Source organism: Ornithodoros turicata, chromosome 7, assembly GCF_037126465.1.
Source record: "Ornithodoros turicata isolate Travis chromosome 7, ASM3712646v1, whole genome shotgun sequence".
NCBI classification, from domain to species: Eukaryota; Metazoa; Arthropoda; class Arachnida; order Ixodida; family Argasidae; genus Ornithodoros; species Ornithodoros turicata.
Window position 1 is genome coordinate 17,693,445 of NC_088207.1, and position 17,849 is coordinate 17,711,293.

Sequence of the window (17,849 nt, forward strand, 5' to 3'; positions counted from 1 at the left end):
ACGGTGTGTTCGTTTCGCGCCAAGTTCGAACTTGGTTAGAGTGTGTCAGCAACACAGTGGACTTTGTATTCACAGTGCAGGTCCTTGAATTGGTGCTTTGTGTGAATAAATGTTACTTTTAGCCAAAAGTCGCTTCAGTTGTTTTGAATACCGGATAACGGCGGCAGGGGTGAAATCCAGTAGAAGCCGGTGGTAACCAGAACCGGTCGAAAGGTCAGCCAAAACGTTAAGGATCCTGATTGGTCGACTAGCTATGCGTAATATCTACAACGCTTCACTCTCATTGGTCGTGTGCCCAGTGTTGTGTGAATTAACTCCAACTAGCTATGGGGAGCTGTTGGAGCCTGACGACACCTCCAAGTTATCCAAATAAAGTCAGTGCTTTGTTGGGAAGGTGAACCGAATCCTTATATTTTAGGAAAATATAAATGTGTTCGTATGCCGTTATTAGTAACAGACGCGTCTGTACGTGTTGTTACCAACTATGTGGTCCCCTGACTGTTCCTCCCTAGCTAACGATCGTGGTGGTTAGGCCCCCTCGCGAATTAGTAGGTCGTGGTCTGTTTACCCGTGTCCCCAGCACTGGGCGAGCACTTTAATGCCCCTCAACACTTCAACATATGTACTCTCTGAATTGATTTCTAAACGTCATGATGCACAGCTATCGTTATTGGAATGCAAAGTCAAAATGTTGCAGGCTTGAAGGACAAAGTCAAAATATTAGACTTGCCTCCTTAGAGATCGCAGAACACTTGCGCAGTATGCACACAAGGGTGCTGAAGTACCGTGTTGCACAGGATAAGCCTTTCTATACGGGTGACTAGATGATTAATGCAAGCTTATTAACTCAGCAGTATGCGTCTAGTCACTTTCACACGGTCTAGTGTTCACACGATCGACGCGCTTGTCTTCACGCGCACACACTAGCTTATCTAGAACCGCATCCTCGGGGGGGGGGGGGGGGGCGTATCGAAAAATTGGTGGTGCAGTTACATTGTAACATTATGCACAGGAAAAAGTTAGGCGAAGTTAGTCATTTATGACGAGAGTTCGGCCATTCTGTGATGGGGAACCGCCGTGACGTCAGAGCCATCATCGCTCCGCCCACTTGACGGGGATCAAAGGCGAGCCGCGGCGCCACGCGGGGATCTCAAGGCAGTGCCTCTGCTCCAAAATGGCGAAATGGGCGATAGCTCTGATACAAAATGGTGCCACTGGCCTTGGCGCCGCCCATCGTGTGACGTCAAATGGCGCGCTTTGAGACAGGCTCCTTCCAATGGCCAAACTCTTCTAATAAACCACACCGCCGCACGGCGGCGATCTTCACTCGAACATTTCTGGGCCCCTTGTATTTGCCGTCCTACAATCTTTGGTGTTGTTTTAAAGCCTTAATTATAATTTTGTAAACGAGCTCCGCCATGTTTGCTGTCGCTGCCCTTCCTTCCCGCCACTGTCCTCATGGAGGACGCTGATCGGTTTAGATCAACGCTAGCCTAGATGTGACAGCGAAAGTCGAATCGAGCCAATCACCGCGGCGCTGTTTTGGACACCTTCGCGACCTCCGCGGTTTTCATGGATGATCGTGTGAACGTGGAAAGGTGTCCAGCATTCCCTTAGTCATTAACGACTTTCGCGCGTTCGCAGTCATCGGGGCATGGCTTTTGTTGCTCAGCTCTCGATTAGCACCGACTAGCTGTTTGCAAACAATCTACAGGGTGTTTGCTCTAACGTGTCCAGCAATTTTATTTAAAGCGAGCGATAAAAGAGAAACGAGCGCTATTTTCAGCTACTTGACTAAGAAACAGATGCTACTATAGTGAAGCACCTGTTTTCTTACGTGTTTCTGACACCCTGTATGTCAGAACGCCATGCAGATGTCACGACCCGTGGTTGGCAGCCGACGATAATGGGTTGTTTTGATTGTTTCCAATGATGGATGCCATTGCGCGAAGGAGATACGGAGGAAAACTTTATATGCGAGGTAGATACTACCCTGACCTCACCTCACTAAACGCGAAAGCCACGATGTTACACGACGCAAACACCGACATGCGCTTGTTTCGCCAACGATGCGCTTCCCAATCACATCAAGATATCACGTGATTGGGAATAAGTGGACCGCAGTGCTACCCTTCGGCACGTGCATGTTGCAATACCTTATTACTGGAACCCTCAAAAGCGGATCTTTTCGGATAAATCCGATTTGCTTTACATTTTACCGGCGTATGTTTTTCGGGTAAATCCCAAAACCCCGAATCCCAGTTCGAGGATGCACCAACCGTGCGCGTTCGACGACGGGCGTCTTAGGGCCAATTCTCACGTAGCGATGCCCGACGCAGCGTCGTGAGCGGACGGCGGAACTAGACGCGCATTTCCGGAGTCGGGAAAGGAGAGACGTCGAGCCAAAAAAAAAAAAACTGCCATGCCGAACTTCTTTCACGACGTCGGCGAGAGCGGCCGTGAACGACAGCTGTCGACCAATAAGGTGACACAGAAAGGCCACGCCTCCTGATGTTTCGTCTGCTTTGGACGACAGAATGCCACTGTGGTGGGAACATGAAAATCGTGCGCGCTGATGGGGCGGCGGAAATGCGCCTCTACTTCCGCCGCCCTCTCACGACGCCGCGTCGGACGTCGCAAAGTCAGAACTGGCGGCCAGTTCACTTTTTTTTTTTTTGCTCAGTTTTTTTTTTTTGGCTCGACGTCTCTCCTCTCCCGTCTCCGGAAATGCGCATCTATTTCCACCGCCCGCTCACGCCGCCGCGTCGGGCGTCGCCAAGTGAGAACTGGCCCTTATCTCACGAAATTCCAGGGGACAACGCAGAAGGGAAATTGATTTCAGGCGAGCTGGTTAGCGTAGCTGTAGCTTTTTTTAATAGACTGCGCCACGAGGAGTGTCAGCATTGCTAGATGCGGGACTCCGTCACTTTCGCTTAGCGGAGCAATTTCTGAAATTCGGTTGCTAGAAAACTTGACAATGTACTATAACGTATCGTACGTAACTATCGTCGGGCATTTCTTTTGAGATTAAACACAGAGTGAAATAGCACTAAACAATGTTGCAGCGAAAAGTCGTGTGATATAGTTCCCCATAAATTGGCACGCTATCGAGTATGGACGTCCAAGCGCATCCCTTGGTGTGCCCACCATAAGATATTGACCTTCTCGAGGCATATGTAGAAAATGAATATGACCACAGAGCCGGATGTTATGAAGGCGATGGTGCCAGTTGTGGAGAGGACTTCGAATACAGGATACACCCAGACGCTGTGCACGATTCCCAGGTAATTGAGCCAGGTAACGTAACAAGAAACATAGGCAAAGAGAGTGATGAAGGCCCCCTTCCTGGACGGTTGCCGATGGCGACAGAGCATAGCCTCCAAGAGGGCGAAAGGCAGGATGGCCGTATGGATCAAGTGGTTTAGCCACGTCGGATAGTACAGTTCCAGGCACCTGTGACGGAATAAAGAAAAAATACCTTGTGTATTGTTTACTTATTTCAGGATTTTCACAACCATTACCACAGCGCAAGGCTTGGGTAAGTTACTTTAAAAAGCCTGTGAAAACAATGATCGGGCTAGAATTACAAGCATGAGCCTCAGGGACAGGGGACAGCTTTACTCCTTTGATCTTCAAAAGTGCTCTCCCGGCCGGTTCAATGACTCATGGTCATCCAGCCAATTGACCGGTATTTGTGGCGTACCCTGTTCATCTCACGTGGAGTGTGGTTTAATTGCCTTTGAAAGCAATACGCCTTCGATAGTTCTCGTAGACAGGTGCAACGTTGCGATATACGACAGCCACCTCTCAAGGAGGAACGGGGACTACGACTTCCACGCGCATAGACCATCCCAAACAGCATACACAAGGACAGGTCCTTCTCAAACTCAAAATCACTGTACAGTTTCGTCTAGCTACCGCTAGGCGTGCCAGATTTCGTTTCGTTTCTGCATAGGTGGCACCCCTAGCGGTAGGGCGACGCAACTGTGCTACACTGCAATGTCCCATTGGAAATACATGGAGCAAAGTTCGCGTGGCCAACGATTTCGTTGCGCAGAGTTTGGTTACCACGATTTTTTTCTTGATTTTCATCGCATAAATGTGCCGTCGTGCGCAGACGGAAGTTCTTTCGGAAAGCAAGGGACCCGCTGTGTGCGAAAATGTTGGGGCTACTTTTTCTGTACACACCCTATATATGAGCTTCCGCGATACCAAACCAGCACTAATCATTCTTTCACTCAAGTTTGCAAGCAGAGCCCTCGAGAGAAATTATGGGCCCCCTATCCTCACGTCTCCTGGTGCTACCAACCGTAGCACCAGGCGGAGGCGTCCTTGGGGGCGAGCGGGCCCCTGAGAAGCTCGGGCCCCCGGGCTCCACCTCCGGCTGATCTCCCTCTCGCAGGCCCTGTTCGCAACTAGGACGTTGTGTGGCCTATACGTCTTGTGTTCGTCTGTCTATGCTTCAGTGGCTCAGCTCACCTTGGGAAGATAAGTTCTCTGTCTACGTGGTACATAGACCAGAAGAAGGTGGGTACGAAGACACAGCTTGGGAGAGACACAGACAGAAAGATATGGTCTCGTAGGTGACATAGCTGTCCCTTGAAAGGGATTGGAGCCCAGTCGATGACGCAGGACAAGCAGAAAATGAAGCAGAGAAGCGTTAGGTTCCAGTGCGACGCGTACTTGGCTCGTCCGTACAACCGGTGTCTGGGATACGGCTGAGGAATGTCCAGATACCGCTTGAAGTAGAAGATGGTGAAGGCGAACGTAGTGAACGCAATCAAGTGGAAGGCCTTCACTACTCCTGGGCTATTGATAACGCGGTGCATGCCGCTATGCAGGCTGTTTGCGTATGTGTTCAAGAAAAAAATAAATGCTTTCTGCTTCGTCCAGGTGGTGTTATGGATGCTCAAGTGATCCTGGGCTCAGCAAGAGTGGCGTCCTGTCATTACTCTGCAAAGTTCATCCCAGCTGCTGGATATAGAAGAGAAGATGGAGACTGCTGGTGAAATAACCATGAAAGATGGTTCCTCGACTCTTCCAAATTTCTTCTTCTTCGTCTGCGCGCAACGACTAGCATCGAGACGAATTGTAGAAAACCCGGAACACACTCGCCGCGGTCTCTCCTTCACTTTCCTGGACCCAGACCTGCAGCCACATAGTACACGAAGAACGAAGCTACAAGCACCGGCTCCGAAATGGAAGCCACTTATCAAAACCCAAACCGAAACTTCGGCAGAGCTACAAACACACGGGGCTCGTTAGGTGGCCCCATAGTTGGTTGGTGGCGCGTTATTACCGAGCGCTATCCTACCGGCTGGTACGAGCTCCCGTGGCTCAGTGGTTAGCGTGCTAGCCATGTCACGTCGAGACTGGGCGGTACCCGGGTTCGAATCCCGGTGCCGGCTGTGCTGTCTAGGGTTTTTCCTGGGTTTTCCTCAGACGCTTTCAGATATATGTCGGCACAGTTCCCCTAGAAGTCGGCCCAGGGCGTCAGTCGTGACGTTGCCCACATACGTGAGGCCGACAACGGCAAGCCCTTTCACCATCCTACCGGCTGACGACGGCTAGCCCTTTCAGCAGCACCACCACGTCTCCCGGCCTACCGGTGTGGCGGCATGTTTTTCGATGGACAAATTACGTCTTCTGCGGACCTCGCATGGAACACCTTTTAGCTATGTCAGCGCTGCTAAGCAACGGCAGCTTTGAGCGGAGTACAGACGTTGACAGAGAGAGGACAGCGGGAAGGGTGGGGACAGGGGGTTAGTATGCGTCCTGCACCTGCTTCAGGGGGAATCGTACCGACATTCGTCTGAAAAGTCTTCGGAAACCCCAGGGAAAACCTCAGACAGCACAGCCCGTGGTAGGATTCGGACCCACCACCTCCCAGTCTTCAGCTCGACCTTGGCTACCACCAACGAGCGAGAGGTCCGTCGTGCTGCTTCCGCATAGAACTGACATTCATCTTATAGCCGCCTGAAGCAAACACAGGTAAAACACCTAGACAACAGAGCCGGCGCAGGCATTCGAACCCGCGTCACCTCCTGGTCTCGTCGTGAAAGGTGATTATAGCTTGCTCCAGCCCAGACCGTGCTGGGTGGCCCATGACGTTTCAAACCGCGGTGGCCCACCTGGAACTTTCCCGGTAAGGCCCACGAAACAGCACGCATTAACAATACCACCACAACGCGATGCAAAAAAGAAAAAGGAAACAAAAGTGCTTAGAAAGCGGGAAAAATAAAAAGGTGACCCAGAGGCAATCCGACTGGTGCAAGTGGTGCGACTATAATCTGATGCCGGTATCCGCAAGTTATATCAGCTGTGCGCCAGCTATACCAGTTGCACTAACTGACCTATGTCCCTTTGTATTTTATTGTATAGAAAAAAAAAAAAAAACGCTATCCGACTTGTTTTCCCTCCACCATTTTTTCCCTGTTTTTCCAATTATGCTGAAAAAACTGTGCTTGCCCTGTGTTGGTGGTAATAGACCTCTCGTAGACAAATGACGTCATAGTGTTCGACAGCGCCACCAATTTGGGGTTACATCCCATTTCGCCTATTCCCATTTTGCCTAACCCGGATTATCGGATTAAAGAGGCGGGAGGGGTAACAGCCGTTAGGCGAAATGGGACTGCGGTGCAATCTCATTAGGCAAAACGGGACTGTCGGCAAGTGGGCGTTACTTACACGCTCCGACCCGATGATGACGTGTGCAAGAAATGAATGTGCTCGTCGAACAACTACCTTACGTCGTCCGAAACAAAGACCCTTTACATTTGCAAATATAAGGTGTAAATATAATGTACAAATATAACAAAAACATTTTACAAACATTTTACATAAGTGACTCCTGATGGACAGCATGACGAATGAAACAAGGCTTCGAGCCATGTTCAGTGTCACCTGAGCGATGTTAAATATGGAAACTGGTGTCAGTATAGTCGTGTTTAATTTAACCCTTTTTTTTTTCTTTCGTGTTAGCGCCGCGAAGCTATGAGCGACGGCGAGGTGGCTATGAGCGAGATGTGGCTATGTGGAGATGAGAGGTGGCTATGAGCGACGTACAGATGAGAACAGATGGAGAGAGGACAGCAGGAAGGAGTGGGGGAATAGGGGGTTAATATGCGTCTTGGGCAGACTTCAGGGGGAACTGTGCCGGTATTCGTCTCGAAAGTTTTCGGAAAACCCAGGGAAAACCTCAGACAGCGCAACCGGTGGTAGGATTCGAACCCACCGCCTCCCAGTTAGCACGACACCACCGAGCGAGACGCCTTAACCCACGTTCAACCTAACTACCGTATTTTCCGGTGTATAACGCGCGCGTTATTCGGTAAAAAGGTGCTCTGAAGAGGGCCTGCGCATTATCTAACGGTGGGAGTTATACACGGAAATATTTTCCGACAGGAATTTCTTTTCTGGTCGGTGTCGTACAAATTCTAGTCTCCTCCAGGGTGTGCTGTGAATTTCTCCCAAATCACTTAGGGTCATTTGAAAAAGCCGGCGTAGGGCGTTGGAATTAATAAAAAGTTGTGATGCTACTTAAGAATGTCATTGAGCAGTCAATAATTCAGAATGGCGAACGGGACATGATGTCGTACCTCGATGCCGTGGGACATCTAATGCATATTGAGTAGAGCTGCAAATTTGGAAGAATTTTGAAGTGCAGAAAAGAAAGCTGCCCTTTTAATTTAAAAAATGTAAATAAAAACTATGTTTTCACTCTTGCACAGTCTATATTTGTGAACCAACAGATGAGGGAAGAAACCCTAGTGTAATATGAATTATAAATACAGACCTCATGCTTCAATGAAACCAACAAGGTTGCATCTAAAGTTATATGAAGATCCGAAATGGACTTTTGGCAGCATGCCAGAGGACCGCCTTCTTTCTTACGTAACACGCATTAGTAGGCGAAGTGGGACTGTCTGCAGCATACATTAGGCCAAATGGGACCCCCTGCAGTTCGAGGTCGGTGAACCTGCTAAGGGATGGCGAGATAATCTGCTAAGAAGCATTAGGCAAAATGGGAATAGGCGAAATGGGAAGACACGCAATTTGGTAGAGTTGAAGTACGCTCAAAGCTAGGGGGCGAACAAGGTCGCGCCCGAAAGCCGCGGTCTTGAGGGGATTACGATGCTCTCTGAAAGGTACGCGACCTTCGGTCCTATTTTCCTTTCAGTAGGAGGCAGCGAATAGACCTCTACCTGTCTGTAAACAAATGACGTCATAATGTTCGACAGCGCCACCAATTTGGTAGAGTTGAAGTACGCTTAAAGCTAGGGGGCGAACAAGGACGCCCCAGAAAGCCATGGTCTTGAGGGGATTACGATGGTCTTTGAAAGGGACGCGACCTTCGGTCCTAGTTTTCTTTCAATAGGAGGCAGCGAACAAACGCCCATTCGTGGAACCCAGCTGTCCCCTTCGGATCTGTTTCGGTTTCAGTCTGTCCACCAACGTCATGATGACGTTTCTCGGGTAGAGGTTTATAAGTGCCCATTCGTGGAACCCAACCCTCCCCTTCCAATTTGTTTCGGTTTCAGTCTGTCTACCAACGTCACGATAAATTTTCTGGGGTAGAGATATATATTGGTAGTTTCATTATTTGTTCACTGACACAGGATTGTATGATTACCTTTTACCCACCGAACCTGTCTGGTATGCCCAGGGGCGGATTTAAGGGGGGGGGGGGGCTCCGGATGTCCTGCCACCCCTCAATTTCAGTCATTACATAAAGTATCAATAGACTTTGGTATTAAATAGCACGCTTTCCAAGACAGAACCCCCCTCCACCCTAAGAAAAATCCTGAATCTGCCCTTGGGTATGCCATTAGTTCCACGTATGAACGTGCGTATGAACAAGAAAGCAGTTATACAAACACGACATTTCGAACGAGGTCTGTTCTTTGTCAAGTGAGGGGCAGGGATTTCCCTACCTCCCCCCCCCCCCCGTGAAATTTCTCAGGTGACTCCACCTATCTCGGCCACCAACACGTCCTGGTAGTGAGTCCGGCGCAGCGAATTACATCCTGTACTGTCAAACTTATGCTGTAGGACCACAGTCATGCAGATGATCGTACCATGCATTCGTCCAAAATCATTTGAAATTGACTGTTCAATGCATATATATATTGCGCACATATACGAGCAAAAATGCGTGCAGGCACGCAAACTCAATGTGGATCATCAAGAACCATTTGCGCCCAACTCAATCAAGCAAGGTGTTCTGCTTTTTTCGCCCAAGGTTTTCACCTTTGGTTGCTAGGTATTCATTGAGCTCCGTGAGACAAGGTGCTAGTCTTTTTTCTTTGTCAGTCGTGCGATTATGGACCTTAATGTTGAAATGCCGTTCATAATGAATCTATATTCTAATGTACTGTGTTCTAACGTAATAACATGTACAAATAAAACGTGAAAGCTGTGCAGATATATCACAATTGTGCCACGATTCTTTCCGTGTCCAAGAAAAATTCCATAAGTGGAACCTTCACCAAGTATACCCCCCCCCCCCCCTTGAAAGCTCGGCACCCACCAGCAGTGAATTTCTGGGGAAATCACTGGTGAGGGGAGATTGTTAACTTGTCACCAGGATGCACAGTCAATCGGAGGCGCAAAGACAGTAGCGGGAAGTGAAGACAATGTGCGCCACTGCCTGTGTTCTTGGGGACACTGGTTCATAAAGATAGTGCTTTGGGTCCTGTCAGGTGTATCGTCGAACATGGGTGGGGTGGATAACTAACATAAAAAAGAGGCGGGTAAACCACATGTGTTAGGCTATATAGCCCGTTTCTGCTGAACATTTCCTGCACAAAAACTTGGGAATATTCCCTTTCCCTCTAATAAATGTGTTTTCTGCCCCTTGTGAATATTAAAGTTTTATTCCGAAGAGTTCCATTCCCTGGACTTATTGTGTTCTCATTACTATACCAGACTGGACCACTGGACTGTGTATTTTTTCCTTCATCGCCCAAGTGTTCAATGGGCATGTTCTTTTTGCAGAGGAATATCATATTTTATGCACCTCCTGTTCCATACTGAGGTGCGCAATGAGTGTTTTCATGAAACTTCATTCGACGAAAGTATGCGCGTCGACATCTTTATAAACTTATACCGTGATAGCGTGGCCGAGCGTGGCTTCTGAGGGAAATTCAAAGAGGGACAGCGGAATCAGGCTTGGCAACACTGCTACTGCTCTGTTGACGACACTGATCTGACGATGGTTGACGTAGCCAACGGTAGCAGACGACAGACAATCACGGTCACGCGGTATTCTGAAAGTGGTCTGCCAACATGCTCGTCCGCATACGGGTGCGATTTACATCCACTTTTCGGTGTGTCGAGGTAAGATGCTTTCAATTCAGTCGTGGCTTCAGAAGTTCGTATGATATCATGTGTTTTTCGCCTCTCTGTAGTTATCCCACGAACAATTAAGGAATTAGCGTTTGCATAGCAAGCTGTCAACGCCGTGTACCGCACTACTGCGATGAATAATCTAGTAGAGACTCTTAGCAAGATGTCATTTTTAGTCGGCGTAACTTCGGGTATCGGGCTCGGCTTTATTTTGGGCATGAGATTTGGTGTTAGAAAAAGTATTCGAAAATGGTTGGCACCCGGCTCGTTCGTACAAGAGGACGAAGGTGCTTACGGGGGCGAATACAAACTTGTTCTCGTTGTTCGTAACAACGTCAAGATGGAGAAAGGAAAAGTTGCAGCACAGTGCTCGCATGCTTCTGTTGTGGCCTACAAGCAACTCCTTAAGCGTAGTCCGGACATACTGAAGATTTGGGAGATGCACGGACAGAGGAAAGTTGTGCTGAAAGTTTCAAGCGAAGAGGAAATGATGGCCTTAGCTGACAAGGCTATCAGTGTGGGACTGACTACCAGTCTGATACGAGATGCAGGTCGCACGCAGATTGCTCCCGGAACAAAAACAGTTCTAGGCATTGGACCTGGCCCCGAAGATTTGGTTGATAGTATAACGAAACATCTCAAACTGTATTGAGAGAACTGCTTTACTGTAGAGGGCTGCCCACCATTTTGTGATGCTCTGTTTTCACAGTATCTCAGAGCTATGCCTGATTATGTCATACTGATAGTTGTTTTCATTGTGGTTCTTGTCGTCATATAAATCTGGAATTCAATAGACAGAGTGTTATGTCTCTTTACTTTTATGGTTTTGCAAGGTATGACCTTTTGTACCTGATGTGTTGACGACTGCGTGACATCACTGCCATGTAATGGGAGCATACCTCGCCAGCTATTTGGAGAGCTGTAGGTTTGTCCTTTCCATCAGCTGCAGTCCTTAGATCATGCATTACAGATTTAATAGCTTGCAGTGTGTAGAAACTTGAAGCCCAATTTATGAGGAGGCATGATCAAACCAATGAAATGTCATTCAACATGACATTCTCATGCCGTTCAACATGTACACATGCTTCACCCTTTTCAGCATGTAAGCATGCCTGGACGCCATTTCAAAGTGAGAATCTCCGCATTATGTGCAAGGCACTGGACAATAATAGTAGGAGAAGTAACTTGTCTTATTTTGTGTATCGCCACTGAACTTGCTTGTGCACTTAGAGTTTTTGTGGGTAGGGTTTCAAAATGTATTTCGAGGCAACTACCTCTAGGAATATAATTTACGAAGAGTTTGTCATCTCTTCAAAGCAATACCTTCAAAGAAAGCTGCCCCAACCCACTCCACGATTCTGGATGAGGCTTGCACGCTGCACATGTTATTATAGTGTTTCAAAAAAATGTGTCATTCGGACTTTATAAAAAAATACGGGTAAACGACATTTGTGTGGCAACTGAATTAGCCATCTTGCAAAAATATTTTCATTTGATTTTAATTAAAAGAAATTGAATTTCTTTAATTGAACTCCAAAATTTCCCAAGTCAACCTAACATTTTTTCTACAGAATTAGAGAGCCCGTACCGAACTTCGTGAGATCCACCAAGAAATCCGCTCGATATTGCAAATGGAACTGCCCAAAAAAAGTCCCAAAATTGAGGCTTCAAAGTTTCGGGTGTTCAACGGCGCACCAAACCAGTCCCAAACATGCACGGAGAGGAGGACGAGACCCGCCGATAACAAGGCGGATGACATTCTACCACACGTTGATAAGTGGCAAAAAAATGATTCTGCCTCTTTTTTCCCGCCCTCCTTTTTTTTTTCGACCTTCTATCTTTCATGGGGGCAGGAGCATGTCCTCCTCTCCACACATCTTTGCGACTGATTTGGTGCGCCGTTGAATACCCGAAACTTTGAAGCCTTAATTTTGGGACTTTTTTTGGGCAGTTCCATTTGCAATATTGAGCGGATTTCTTGGTGGATCAGACTAAGTTTGCTACGGGCTCTCTAATCCTGTAAAAAAAAAATGTTAGGTTGACTTTAGAGTCACTAAATAAGCTACGCTTCAGAGTAGCGACACTGAGCCGCCATGTTGTTTCGGATGACCTCTAGCCCCACCTCTATTTTGGCAGTAGAAATAGATGAAGTGGAAGTTCAGCAGTGGAAGAAGACGACACTTCGAAGAGCGCTAAATGGATGGCGCTCGAGGTCATCCGAAACAACATGGCGGCACAGTGTCGCTACTCTGAAGCGTAGCTTATTTAGTGACTCTAGTTGGCTTGGGCAATTTTGGAGTTCAATTAAAGAAATTTATTTTCTTTTAATTAAAATCAAATGAAAATATTTTTGCAAGAATGCAAATTCAGTTGCCACACAAATGCCGTTTACCCAGTATTTTTCCGTCGCCCCGTCTTTTTATCAAGTCCGAATGACACGTTTTTTTAAACACCCTGTATAGTATGATGATGATAAGCAAAAAAAAAAAAAAAGTCTGGCCTTGAGTCTAAATTTTCAAGTGTAGTGAAGTGGGATCTGGGGGAAAAAAATAAACAATTGCTTCATGTAGCACATTTCTTTGAGATTGGGTACAACTGATATTTCAGTCTGCTTCAGAAATATTCGTGGCTCCCAATTTGGGGATTTCCTTCTAATTAGTCTCACCGGCCCACCGGCTTTCCAACCTATTGAAACCTATTGAATATATGTTCTGCAATTGTTAACCTCATGCCAAGCTCTACGTTCAGGGGTAACCAGGCAAGGCAACCACCTTAGCACCCTCAGCTGCAAAACCTCTGTGACTGTGCTATGCCCTGTTTTTTTGTGCAGATATTATAAATGGCTGTAGTATAATTTACGGTAATCATCAGGTCAAATCATGCTGCTTAGTAATAATACTGCATAATGATTAATAATAAGAAGGATCCTATGTCGCATAATATTCCAACATAATATTATGCAATTTAAAAAAAAAAAGAGTAACGCTGTGAAATACTATGCTTAATTTCGGTGAAGTATACGGAAGTCACCAATGAGAGCCGTGCGAGCGACGTATACTGCTGATCTCTAGACACCCCAAGCAGCATAGCATGTCGGCTGGCAATACTGGGCCAACACCGGCCTCGGTGGCTCAGTCGGTAGCGTGTTCGCCTTCTGATCCCGAGATCGCGGGTTCGAACCCGGCCGAGGACGCCAGCAACTTGGTGGCAGGGTACAAGTTGCTTAGACACGCCGTCTTCCGCGAGGGACGTTAAATACGGGGTGCCGTGTGATGAGCTTTCATCGCACGTTAAAGAACCCTCAGGTGGGCAAAAGCAATCCACAGACCGACCGCTGTGGCGTCGCTCATGATCTCAGTTGTCTCGCGACGTAAACACCCAATTATTATTAATTACTGGGCCAACATGTTTTGCTGCCTGGGAAGCTCAGTGACAAGTACTTGACTTCGGTCACATGTCGTTGTATCTCCTGCCTGCCCTGCATTGCAGTACAAGATCCTTTTGTAAAATATTTTTGTTATCTTACGTGAATGAGCCATAAGACACTGGAAACCTCAAACACTCGCTCTTTTTGTCGAGTGTACAAGTTTGTGTCAAATGTATGAGTTTGTCTCACTATTGCTCAAACTAGAGAGAAGAAAATGATGTATCGAACACATGTTACCCCATTTTCTTCAGGTTAGCAGTTTTTTTTTTTACTTATAAAAATTAACCAGCATAATCTGGTTGAGCCAGACACTCATGAGGTGTAGCAATCACTATACATGTAGTTACAGTCTGGATGTGTGCACTTAATCTCTTGGTATATGCACCTATGTTGAGATAAATGGTACATCAATACACATGGTGTTTTCACAGTTAGATTGTATTGTTTGACGAAAATTTGGTTGCATAGTTCTTCAGATAAACCTCTACCCGAGTAACATCATCATGACATTGGTAGACAGACCAAAACAAATAGAAAGGGGAGGACTTCCACTAATGGACACTTGTTCGTTGCCTCCTATTGAAAGAAAAGTAGTACCGAAGGTCGCGTCCCTTTCAGGGACCATCGTAATCCCCTCAAGACTGTAGCTTTCGGGCACGACCTTCTTCGCCTCTAGCTTCGAGTGTAGTTCAACTCGACCGAACCGTTCAACCGCTGTCGAGCACTATGAGGTCGTTTGTTTAGAAACAGGGAGATGTCTACTTGATAAATGCCCCACTGCTTAGAAACAGGAACAAAAAGATGACAGAAGCACTGAACTTAACCAAGATGTTTTATTTCCAAACCCCTTTTTTATACCACCAGAAGCTTCCAAAGGACGCCTGATATCAAATCTTTGTTCTCCTGTATATTGCTTCTTATCGTGAAAGGGCTGAATCTTATCCATGTAATCTATGGAAATCTGAAATTTAAAATAATAAAGATAACTCAATAATAAATAGCAAAATATCTTTAAAATATTAAACCTATTGAAACTTAGCTAATGCACCTGTCAGCGGCTTCCCTTATCAGCTTAACTTTATTGCGTAATAAATTCCTATTCCTTTCCCGTGGTATAAATATGCTCATGGTACACCATGGGAATGATATATATTTCTGCATGGTACATATTGAGCTTTGTGATTGATGTAGTATTTCAATTTCCGTTCATCATCAATGTTTACAAGAATTACTGACGGTGTGCCTCAGTTTTGAATGCAACATTGACCCCAAGTTTTTCCCATTTTGTTTTACGTGATGCACTGCCACGTGAGTGCACTTAATAACCGTCGTTTCATGTTACTGTGAATGCATAATTCTTATGGCCATGCATGTTAGATATTTAGTGATCTTGTAATTTAAATTTCAGTACTGTGTTTTGCATGTCAGAAATTTGTATTTGGTTTCGCGGTACAGAACATTTCGCTATGTATGTTTGGTACAGCTTATCTTCACCAATTTTTTCAGTGCGCCCTAATAAATTCTTCGAACAAAACCCTCATATCTTGCTGCAGTCTTGTCGTAACAATATGTGCCTCACGTCTACTACTTGCAGTGCTCCTGGGAATGAGGCATTGATGGGGGACCCAGAGAGCCTACAGTATGTTCCTTTTGCCTCTGCTCTGGACACTGGGTTCTGGTATGAGCTTACTCAACGTATACTCAACATCTACAGACTGGATGACTCACCTGTTCCAATATGGGCTTCCTATTCATGCAGTGAGCTCTCTTACTTTTTTGTGGCTGGCAGTTTAAAGGAATTCAGAGGGCCATCAAGAAACAATTTCAGATGACGACATCTGATGAAAGTGTGTGTTATTTTACCGCATAGCGCGAAAGGTTTTGATGTGTGCAATTTGTTTCCCAGAAAAACAAAACTCGCATAAACAGCGTTCACCCTTAACTCGCCGTTCCGGGTGTAACGAGGAGGAGAAGTATGATGCCACGTCACCGATGATGTTACAGGGGCAATTCGTTCTGGTTCGCTGGTCAGTGGAGGTCAACGCCCTGTCCCTTTTCCGACGAAACCAGTTTTGGCAGTTCCCCCGAAGAATTGGGGGTAGAAGGAGCAGCCAAATTGTGACCAAGCCAGGAGCAATGCTTTTTCAGAACCCCGAACGGCCGAGTAACAGACGACAGCAGAGTAGCAGACAAGGTTTCTCTCGACCAATCAACGAGCATGGCCCCTGTAACATCAGCGTGAGGTCCCAGGCAGACCACAGGCTGGTACTGCTCTCCACCGCCGTGGTGCACGGTCGCTTTTTGTGGCATACTTTGAATTCAGTTTCTGCGATAATTATGACTATGGGGTGAATTAATTCTTATGGTGCATCTTACTGGCCTGCTTAGCAGTTTTATACAAAGAAAACAGGGTGTTAAAAATGACTTCTGTGCTACTTTAAAGGAGCACAGAGGGCCATCCAAAAAAATTTCAGATTAAGACATCTGATGAAAGTGTGTGTGTCATTATACCGAATAGCACGAAAGGTTTTGATGTCTGCAATTTGTTTCCCAGAAAAAAACTCACATAAACATAGCTCCGCGCATTCCCCTTAACTCGCCACTCCAGCTATAACGAGGATGAGGAGGTATGATGCCACGTCACCGATGACGGTATAAGGAGAACTCATTCTGGTTCTCTGGTCAGTGAGGGTCAGCGCCTTGTGCCTTAGCCGCCGTAAACCAGTTTTGCCAGTTCTCCCGGAGAATTGAGGATAGAAGGAGCGGCCAAAGCATTACCGAGCAAGGAGAAAGGCTTTATCAGAACCCCGTACAGCGAAGTAGCAGACAACATTTCTCTAGGCCAATCAGCGAGCGTTCTCCTTATAGCGTCAGCGCCAGGTTCCAGGCAGATCACAGGCTGGTACTGCTCTTCACCGCCGTTGCGCACGGTCACTTTTTGCGGCGTATTTTAAATTCAATTTCTGCGATAATTATGACTCCGTGGTGTAAATTACTTCACATGGTGCATCTTACTTGCCTACTTAACAGTTTTATAGGAAGAAAACTGGTTGTTAAAAATGACTTCTGTGCTACTTTAAAACAGTCAGGTTACTGACCCCAAAAGGGTGTTGGGCTGGACCTTGTCCTCGAAATCGAAGAAATTTGCCCTAAGCAAGAGGCTTTTATATTTGCATGTGCCGCATGCTGAATACGACCACCAGGGTATCACACATGCTTATTTTTGTTTTGTGGTTTACAGCACTGTCTGCTGCGTTGCCCTTTTACTATGTTAATGTGGCCCTTTTCGTCATCCTATCTTGAATGCCTATTGTTAAGCAGAAGTCACAAACCTTGCTACACCTCTCTTATTGGTCTGCTTTTTCGTGTCATCAATTCTATTTTGAACACCAGTTAGATTGCATGTGTAGTGTTTCTTCTTTGATCTTTGCAGATTTAGCCAGTGGCTTGCCTGCCCTTGCCAACCTCGATTACAAAGCTTTCCAGCTGTAAGTACAAGAAATATGGCTCCGACACTACTGCTGCTTTTGTAACTTGTGCAGAGGCAAGAGATAATGGACAAGTGAGCTGTCCATGTACCACCACTTGATCGAGCTTTTGGAAATGTTTATGTTCTGTTTGTCCATTGGTGTATATGTTGCACCCACAGGATGCTCTAGATAACGAAACTTTAAGAACATGCTATTTTCTAACTGGTGCATTAGATGACAATGAAACTAACGGGCTTTCGTTGGCAGTCGTCCTCTGCAGCTCCCCATATTTTAGTGTTACACCTATTAATTAATAGTGATAATCATAATAACTGTTAATATAACAGTTTTATATTCACTTAATTAGTGAATTAATTGAGATTAATTAGGCAGTTCCTAAATATACTGGCTTTGGGTTGGAGAAAAATAGTACAGAAAACGTTGCAGGGTGACTTCAGAAACACCCGATTCAGTCACTTGTGATCAAGTACCTCAGGAAAAAAAGCATGCACTATTTTGAGAGTACCACGCGACAATTCTGACCTGGGACTTTGGTGCACTACGACACTAGCCCCCTCGAGTGTGCTGTGAGCAAACAAAAAGTC

General features: G+C 46.3%; 3 protein-coding genes across 3 annotated transcripts in view; 2 read left to right on the forward strand and 1 right to left on the reverse strand.

Moving 5' to 3' along the window:
* Positions 1-3,104: 3,104 nt before the first annotated feature.
* On the reverse strand, positions 3,105-4,829 carry LOC135400506 (androgen-dependent TFPI-regulating protein-like). The gene is made up of 2 exons (XM_064632337.1): positions 4,480-4,829; positions 3,105-3,453 (listed from the first exon to the last, which is right to left on the reverse strand). The coding sequence occupies exons 1-2, from the start codon at positions 4,827-4,829 to the stop codon at positions 3,105-3,107; spliced, it is 699 nt and encodes a 232-aa protein (XP_064488407.1).
* A 5,506-nt stretch (positions 4,830-10,335) lies between these two features.
* On the forward strand, positions 10,336-11,010 carry LOC135400261 (peptidyl-tRNA hydrolase 2, mitochondrial-like). The gene has a single exon (XM_064632042.1). The coding sequence runs from the start codon at positions 10,481-10,483 to the stop codon at positions 10,997-10,999; it is 519 nt and encodes a 172-aa protein (XP_064488112.1). The 5' UTR covers positions 10,336-10,480; the 3' UTR covers positions 11,000-11,010.
* Positions 11,011-15,376: 4,366 nt separating this feature from the next.
* LOC135400507 (ubiquitin-like modifier-activating enzyme ATG7) overlaps positions 15,377-17,849 on the forward strand; it is a 38,341-nt gene continuing 35,868 nt past the window's right edge. Inside the window, exons 1-2 of the mRNA XM_064632339.1 lie at positions 15,377-15,532; positions 17,208-17,262. Coding sequence (XP_064488409.1) covers positions 15,391-15,532; positions 17,208-17,262 — 197 coding nt within the window. The 5' untranslated portion in view covers positions 15,377-15,390. The remainder of the gene's footprint in view (positions 15,533-17,207; positions 17,263-17,849) is intronic.

Bases quoted from the DNA above. Each gene is read 5' to 3' on its own strand.
- LOC135400506 (XM_064632337.1), bottom strand. From the start codon at position 4,829: ATGCACCGCGTTATCAATAGCCCAGGAGTAGTGAAGGCCTTCCACTTG. The intron at 3,454-4,479 runs GTGAGCTGAGCC...ATTCCGTCACAG, and splicing joins AGAGAACTTATCTTCCCAAG to GTGCCTGGAACTGTACTATC.
- LOC135400261 (XM_064632042.1), top strand. From the start codon at position 10,481: ATGAATAATCTAGTAGAGACTCTTAGCAAGATGTCATTTTTAGTCGGC.